Source organism: Columba livia, chromosome Z (assembly GCF_036013475.1).
Source record: "Columba livia isolate bColLiv1 breed racing homer chromosome Z, bColLiv1.pat.W.v2, whole genome shotgun sequence".
Lineage (NCBI taxonomy): Eukaryota > Metazoa > Chordata > Aves > Columbiformes > Columbidae > Columba > Columba livia.
This window is the reverse complement of record NC_088642.1, coordinates 22,345,242-22,354,292: the sequence shown is the minus strand read 5'-3', so window position 1 is coordinate 22,354,292 and position 9,051 is coordinate 22,345,242. Positions and strand designations below refer to the sequence as shown.

The 9,051-nt window shown below is 36.3% G+C and overlaps 1 protein-coding gene across 3 annotated transcripts in view; it reads left to right on the top strand.

The window, feature by feature from the left end:
* Nucleotides 1–3,269: 3,269 nt before the first annotated feature.
* Nucleotides 3,270–9,051, top strand: part of FYB1 (FYN binding protein 1) — a 70,301-nt gene continuing 64,519 nt past the window's right edge. For all 3 annotated transcript variants that reach the window (XM_065047602.1, XM_065047604.1, XM_065047603.1), the window contains exon 1: nucleotides 3,270–3,396. In XM_065047602.1, coding sequence (XP_064903674.1) covers nucleotides 3,394–3,396 — 3 coding nt within the window. In that variant the 5' untranslated portion in view covers nucleotides 3,270–3,393. The remainder of the gene's footprint in view (nucleotides 3,397–9,051) is intronic.

Genomic DNA, 9,051 nt, shown 5'->3' with positions numbered 1-9,051 from the left:
ATACTTGCAGTTGAGGTCTGGAAGAGTCCCCTGGAACCTTCTTTACTTGCCTCCTGCCCACCACAAGTGACCCTGAAGTTTTTTATAATTGTACCCAACAAAATTCACAAAAGAGAGAAGGAAAGAGAACTGTTTCCCAGCCCCCTATGATAGGAGAACATCCAAAAAGTGAAAGCATACTGATGACCAAAGAAAGTGGATTACACCCTGTGCTATTAATATAAAGTACTAGCTAAAATTTGATGAATGAAATGTCAGTTTTTGCAAAATATCATGTATACAGTGTACTTTGCACAGTAAGTTTGGGGGTTGTGGGGATTTGAATACTGCTAGTTAACACTCCTCTTGGAGGGAAAGACAAATGAAAAGGAAGTTACATCTCAGGTAAGCAAGGTTCATCTAAAAATGTCTGCCTTACAGTATAATTCTTGCAAATAAAGTAACAAATAGTGTTGAATGATGACCACCATTATTTTAATCAATTTTATTCAAAGTATTTAACTTCTGCATAAACTCCTAGAATCTAGTTCAGCAGTTCTTAAACGGCATCTTTTGTATTTTTAATATAAAAGCAGACCAAAAAAGGCCTTTCACTGGTTCCTGCCACCATGAAGAGTTCCCCTCACACCACAGAAGTAGAAATAGACTTCCACTAATTAATAGGTTTCCACCACTTAATGTTTCAAAGTGCAAACACAGGACTCTTTCAAAGGACAGAGCACACATGCACCTTGAATCCCTGCAGTCTCTCTGGGACATTTCAGAAAACCTCAAACCTAACGCTTAGGTACTTTGTTGCACTGTGCACCTGGAATAAAGCTACTCTTGGTGGAGTAGCTTCACTGTGGGAACAGCACCAACCTTCATCATGAGCAGGGCTATCAGATATCAGGAAATCCCTCTCAGACACAGCAGTTCCTAACAAGCTGCACATACAAACATTCCTGGTTAAACAAAATAAAACGGTGATAGGCTTAGGGAAACCTACCATAGTCTGAGATTTAACCCTCAGTGGGACCAGACATGCTGACTAAGCATCTTTCCTGTACAGTTAGTATTCTCCACTTCACAAACTTTTTTTTTTTTGCTAACATCAGAATCCTCCCTGTCCTATCATTAATCCGCTTTCATAAAATTCCTCACATAGCATATAGAAGCCTTACTGACCACCTTCATCATCTGTCTTCTTTGGAAGATCATTATCAAAACAAATGAATATAAATGAATATAAAATGTTGTCTAGTTTCAACTTAAAATACACTCACATCCTATTTATACCCATTTGATTTCAGTCTTTTATTTTTTGAGTATAAATAGTCATCCTTCATACTTTCAGACCTCGTCATAGCCTCTTTCATCTGCATTTAAGTTAGTCAAGGCAAGTTCTTGTAGGGTCCTTTGAGAAGCCAGGAAGTCCTTCTACTCGTACTTGAGGGCTTCACCTGTACCTGCAACAGGTTAAATTTGTGGTCATTCGACATAGTTGACTAGAACTGCACACAGTACCCTAAATGAGCTCCCCTTTGTGCTCTGCACAAATTATTTTCCTGCATCTCCTGAAAATAATTTTCTTGTCACATGCACATGTCATGCTAGTGACTTATACTTACTGTCTCCCTGGCTCAAAGCAAAAATTCTTGTTCTTAGCCCTAAGTATTTGGCTTTATTATTAAACTGTCGTAGATTTCTATCACCCTAATATTCAAAGTCTTCTCATTCTTCCTGTGTAATGACCTGATTCTCCCAATTATTAGTAAAAACATTCAGTTTAGTCCATCTTCAGTCCGTTGGTACAGACCCAGCTCTTGAATCAGACTCCTGACCCAAGTAATGGGTAGGATCAGTCCCATGACCTCTGCCTGCAGAACACTGCTAGTAAACCCAGTTAAACTCAGGAACTCTTCTTCCATTTCTAAACTGATATTGCGTTAGCCAGCTGCTTATTTACTTTGCAGTCTTTCTGACAGGTCACATCCTCTCCTGAGTCTCACCACTTGAAATTCAACAACAGACTTTATATGAAATGCTGTGCTTAAATCTAGATAGATCGTTAGTTGTATTAGCTTCGCCTAAAATTCCAGTTAAACTTTGTAAAACAGATACTAAGTTATTCACACATAATCCATCTTTATTGAAATCTACCTTAAATATAGCTAGATACACCTAATATCTTGTATTTCTAAATGTTTTTTTGAAATGTGTTCTTAGAGTTGCGTAATTTTGCACTCAAGTAAATAAGTCTGTAGCTGCCCAAGTAATTTTCTGGCTTCTAGAAAATAGGTAATATGGTTGTTAATTGCCAGTATAAGTGTATGTGGTGGTATTTGCAATTATGTGTATAATAGATACTGTTGAAATTTTGTGTTGAATGTTTGATTAAAAACTGGTGGTTTGGGACTTACAACAATGCAGCAATCCTTTCAGTGCTCTCGTACTGAGCCAATGGGGAAATCCTGATTTCATGGCAGAATGCAGTTTAAATCTCGTTTCTGACACAGATATGGTATTTTATCTTACTTTACTATCATTTTTATTCGTCCCTCACTACTTCATACAGAGAAGCTTGCTTCTTGAAAGCTCAACTGATATTTTCATTTAGAAGTTGGACATCACCCAAAATTTATCAGTGTTTTGGCTCCCCTGCATTTAGCATGTACTTCACTCTTCTTCCTTCCTTCATCTCGTTTCATTAAGCCCTCTGTTTCAGCTTTTTTTGCTAGATCCAGCTCAGTGAAGTTTATGGCCGTATGCCTTCTCTTGCTTCAATTTTTGTACATAGGAAGTTTGCAGCAGTGCAGAATTTAAATATACTGTCAAGTCAGAGCAATCTTATTTTTCTGATAATATCAGCTATGAAGAGCTGAATAGTCAAAGGTTAATTCACAGAAATCCAGTTCAGCTTATTAGAGGAGGAAAATTACTTCAGATTTTCAACATACATGAAAATCTGAGTCAGGAGACATGGATGAGGTTGGTAGTATAGCCTGAATACAATCAAATTCAGGAACCCCAAGTATGAAAGACAGAAACAAAATATATTTGACTTTTAATTCAGTCAAAGATCAGTAAAAAACATAACAATACATTTTTTTCATCAGCACAGACCTGTTTTTTGTTATAATCTTGGAAGTCATAAAATGAATGCTCCTTCACTGTCATTCGTCCTTCACAGTGCTTCAGTGTATTCCAAACAAATGCTGTTAAAAATTCTGTTAGGTCCCTGATAGTATGCAAAACAAGGATTTTGCTGATATCTTTTCCTGTGACGGCTGGATAGACCACATACACTTTCAAAAAAGGAAGTACACAGTGGAGGACAAAGAACATTTTTTACTCTCTTTATTAGAGTTACATATTCTTTAGCAGACTTGTGGAGACAGAGAGCCTGAATCTATGGTAAGTACAGAGCTCTGTTCATTTACTTTTTATTACATGGGTGCAAAAGATTTAGTACTAAAACTGCATGGAATGTGACTGTAAAACTTTAAACATACTTCTGATAGTTTTCAATTCAGTTCCTTAGAGCTTAGTTCAGTTCCTGCTTTTGAGGGCATGAAGGAATTTTTTAGGTCTTTTAGCTCCTTCAAAATTTTTATTTGTTTGTAGGTGCCTTACTGATTCTGGCATTCAAAATTGAGAAAAATAAAACAGCTTCTTTCAAGGCTGAACTGACAAATTAGTTTGTGTAGCTAAAGGAATTTGCCGTCAAGTCTCAATGTGACACCAAGCAAGAAGTGAGTCAGGTCTTTTAATTAGATTTCCAGAAAGCAATTGTGCTACACTACATTATTTTGTTTCAGAAGTACTTCATAACTAAAAAAAAAAAAAAGGGCGGGGGGTGAACACTGGAGACTTATGCATTTATGTGTAAATCTTCATTATAGTTATTTTGGTTTTTTTTACTAACCTGTAGAATTTGTTTTCTTTAAATACAGTTTCTTTAAAATTCCAAGCACTATGTATATGTCAGATTTTATAAGTATTTTATTAATAAACCAAATAAATAATTGAAAAAGAAGTCATTTTACAGATAAATGTTGATAAGTGTGAAATCTGAGTAGCTTTTCAGACCATATTTGCTCTGGGAAATAGTTTAGAACTCCTGGAGCAGCTTGTATACTTTCATCATGGTACATAAACCCAAATAAAGCAAACTTTCCCTGAAGGTAGTATTATATTACTTCAGATGTATTCTTTATTTGAAGCGGTCAGTCTTATTTCAAGAGAAGAAAAGATATCTCATGAAACGTAGAGAAGAGCCCAAGCCATAGAATTTAATATCTTCACAATGAAAATGTTCTAGTTTTGCCCATTTCGCTAGCACTTGAAAAATGGCGATGTGAAACAGTGATGAATGCAGAATACAGTTCACATTTAACAATGCTTCATACATTTCAGAGGGTTTTGATTGAGTTTGTTTTAAACAATGATCAAATTATTCCTGAATCTGAAGCAATGGCCTCAAGTGTTTACATAAGTAATTTTTTATATTTAAAATAGAATGCAGATATTTCTTATTTTATTTATTTCTGTTGTAATGAATCCCACTGTACAGAATCATGTATTAAAGGGCAAAATACTTTGTTTATGCCAATAATTCAATTCAAGTCTTGACTTACTCTGGATTTACATATGGATAAATGAGATCTGAACATGGCCATCGTTTCTGCCAAACTAGCATCTCACTGTGCTGTTGCCTGCTGATTTCTGGTTGCTGCAGAGATTCTTTAACTTGAGCTAGTCATTCAGGAGCCCAAATATACATGGAGTTTATGTATTTGCAAAAACCCACATTAACATTTGCAAGTTATTCTCCTGGCATGATTCAATGTCTAGCTGTTTTCACAAAATGGTGTGTTTGGAAAGAGTATGTAAATGTGCAAATACTTTGAACACAGGACCTCTGCTATTGCCAAATGCAGTTTGAAAATAAGCAACAATTAACAGTTTCACTTTTTTGTTTCAATCTTTTCAAAACAGCAGGTTGTTTTCTCTGAATCCATCAATGGCAATTCAAAGTAATGCAAACCATGAATTCATACACTTAGTGTATTTCCTTTACAATGTTCTATAGCACTATAGAGAAAGGAGTTCTTTCATCTTTGCATCACAGGCAACCCAGAAGCTGCACCAAGGAAGAAAAAACACATTTTTTGTTTTTGCTTTGATGTTGCATGAGTAGAAATTAATATTATAGCAATATAAGAAAATAGGAAAAAAAAATAGGAGGAGAACAAAACAACTAACTGAAGAAGGTGGAGCAGGCAGCAATGTAGCAATGTAGTTTTCTCTCATTTTTACAGTAGGCAGAGATCAGAATGCTTAGGAGACAAACTTATTCCTAAAAAAACAAACCAAACCAAACCAAACAAACAAACAAGCAAACAATTAAAAACAACAAACAAACAATGAGTCCTTTGAACATGGAATTGAGCATAATCTGGTTAAGGCTGGTTCTGATTTTAGTGCATAAAGTAAGGAATGGAAGGAGCAGAGCTAGGTCTGCAGAATCCCGATATCCAAATGAGGAACAAAATGTAGAAATCACTTTTTTGATTCTGACCATAATAACAAAGTTAAGTTTAAACCAAAAAATGAAAAAATATTAGAACTACAATTATAGCCCCTTTCAGGTGTAGCTTCATGTGAGAATGAAGCTGATGAACGTGAAGGAAAAATACAAAATTTTCTTTTGCCTTCAAGCCAAAACAAGATGTGTTGATTTCTGACATAGAGAAATAGTCCTTAATACGCCTGTCTTCTTGTAATGACACTGGTAATTATCAGATTTATTATAAGAATCAAACAAACTTTTGAGACATGAGAATTGGGATAAATATTCTGATGCAAATATGGCAAACTAAGGAATTTGGTTCATCTATATAGATCTACTATTTATTGGTTTGGTTTCTTGTTTTAAAAAGGAGGAAAAAAAAAACAAACTTAAACAGAAAAGCAGATAAGACTGCTGGCAACTATTTATTCATAACATCCAGATGGAGCTAGAACAGCAGTTCAAAAGTGAGGTACGACACATTTTTCAGGTATCTCACTTTGGAAAGTGTTCACACGGCCTCATCAGTGTTACTAACTTTGCATGTAATTTGTGACAGAGTCTGTCATTCACAAGCAATTCCTGGACAACAGCTATTGTACCATAATTTGCCCTGAAATAACTCAGTCAGGGTTTAGTGCTGTACTTCTGTAACATTCATCTTGAAAATGGCTTTGTGTTCTTCCAGAATAGTCAAAATTAATTAATTAATTAGTCCTTTGTGACCAAATTTTTGTCACACAAAAATATGGTCATTTAGTTAAGTGGTCTACTTTAATGAATGGTCAGAAAAGGTTTCTTCCTATTCACAAGTGGTTACATCATACATCATATAGCCATTCTGGGGGCTGACACTGAAACCCATAGTCCTAACTGCTAGGAAGCAATGCACACCCCTCTCCATCTGTTCTTTGATGAACAAAGTGTGCCTTTTCTTTATTCTTTTGAAAGAGACAGAATTCAGGCACATAAAGTGACAGGGAGGACTGACAAATATATTAACGGTTATCTCAGAGCTAAAGATTTTGGTTTCTTCATACACTCTCTAAGATTAAGATTTAGTTAAACTCACTAAGATTTAGTTAAACTATTGACATTTTAGATGTTTCCCTTGTCAAGAAATTCTGTTAAACTAATCCTAAAAGGTGCCTCCTTCAGCACTTATGCCCATCACTTAGACATCTAAATCCACCATTTAGGAAGAATTTTCAAAGTTGATATTCATCTGCTGTCTAACTGTGCATGCCTTAATTAATGTCTACACTGCACAATGCAAAGCTATTCAGAGGTGTCCAAGGGGTTATACCAGATTTAAATCTCCATAAGCTGGAGACATAACATTGGCCATGACTGGGGCTCACGTAGTAGTGAAACATGAGGGATGGAGAAATTCTGCTAAAGAGGATAGGTTTCTACACTTACCACATTGTGGAAGACCATACCACTCTTCAGTCAGTTGAACTTCCTTTGTCTTACAAAGTTTCCCAGTGTTACCTCACTTGTCCAACTTAGGTGGCCCAGCTGAGATGGTGGTTTCTAAAAATCTCTCTTTGTCTTTCTCCTGTATTGTAGGGAAGGCCTAAACTGAAAGAAAAAAAAAAAAAAAAGGCTTATAAGATAGGCATCCAAGGTTTTGGGTACCTCCACATGGTGCAGCATAAAAATTTGTGTGTTTATAAATGCAGTGTCTAGTGCAGCCCATGTTCTGCTGTCATCCTAATTAGATTTTAAAATCACAGCATTCCATCAGTATGTTATTCCTCATTTAAAGGGCCTTCTGCCTCATTCCATCAGGTTCACAAATTAGATAATCTTCTCTGTCTCATGAGATTTAGCAGGCCCATTTGAAAAGCACTGCCACATCACCTTCATACAGTGGTCCAGTGACGAAAGCAGATATGTTGGAAAGTTATACCTCTGGTCATGCCATAAAAAACCTAAGCGGTGGTTGGAGCAGTGCATCAAAACTAGGTTTACCGACTTCTGAATGCTTCTGTAAATACTAGGCTAGAGAGATGCTTTACCCTTACCTGAACTGAAGAATCTTCACACCTTTCACAGAAAGTAATATCACCATCAAAAGAGAGATGGAAAAATCCGCCATCAACCACTAATTACCTTTGGTTCAACGTTAAGGGAATTCTCAGCAGATCTGTGGGTTTCACACTCTTCGGGCTGTGTTTTCTGAAAGCTATGTGTGAGTAAATGAAAGTAAAGAGGAGCTGACCATTTTTAAAAGTAAAGTACTCCATTTTTCCAAGCACAGGAATTCTTCTAATTCTTCTCTAGCATGGGCAAAAAGGGGATATGAGGTATATAAGGCTATCACAATAGATTTTAAGATCATTAGTTTCACCAGACACACACATGCAAAGTATAAAACAGTAATCTCTGTATTTCGGTGCAATATTTTACAGCCAACATTTGTGTCTCGATGGAGTCCTACTGATTCTGCATAGGAACACGTGATTATATGACAAGCTCTTATATATATTTTGATTATATGACAAGCTGAAGGTCTGAACATGAAGGACCAGCCTCACAAGGAACCCTATATGAATGTACCCCTTCCTTCCTGCAAAGATCACTGAGGCCACTGGACTTCAGATAGCCACAGAAACCAGAAGGTCCAGGTGTCTTGCATAACTGGGAATGTGGCAGATTTTGAAATTAATTTGTACAAAAACACAACTTGCAAGGCTAAGAATAACAAAATGTTCAGGATTCTATTGCCTTTGTGAGTCAGGCACAAATTTCTGTCTGTCAAGCCCAAACAGAGCATAAGAAGTACAGAAACATTGAGAGAGAAAAAACTTTTTCCTGACCTTTAGGCTACTTTCAAAATTACTATAAAGAAACATCTGTCCTAATAAAAGCCAAAACTGATTTTCTGCTGCACTGTATAAGACACAGTGTCTTGCTGCCAACTTGAGACCCCCATGATACTATTGCAATGTGTTAATGAGAGTCCCACGACATTATTAAGGAAATCTATTGGCAAGCCAGAATGTGTTTCATCAGGCCATGTCTGTACTCAGCCCATTCACACTGAAATCAGGCAACATCTTGGCCCCTTTAATAGAAGTGGAATGAACTCCAGCCTTCCCTGCCTCTGTACTTTGCAACTTGGACAAAATGCAGACTTGCAGAGATCCCTAAAATTCCAAACAACAATACTTTTGCTGAACTTTCATATGGCCTTCATCCTTTAGGTTTTTCCTATTCCTAATGGGAGAAAACAAAAAGAAAACAACTTTGCTTGCTTCAAGAAAAAGCTTCCACACTTGATTCCTTTCCCTGAAACTGCATTTAGTCACTATTTATTAGAGTCACACTCAAAGGTGGAAATTAGCAGCATTTGCCCTAATATTTTATTTTGATAATAGACTCTTATTTACACTTATGAGACCTTTCTGTAGTCACTTATTCCAAATTTGTCTCATGTCAGTATATTGTGAATGTCTCCTAATAGTTCACGACAGATAACAGAACAATAT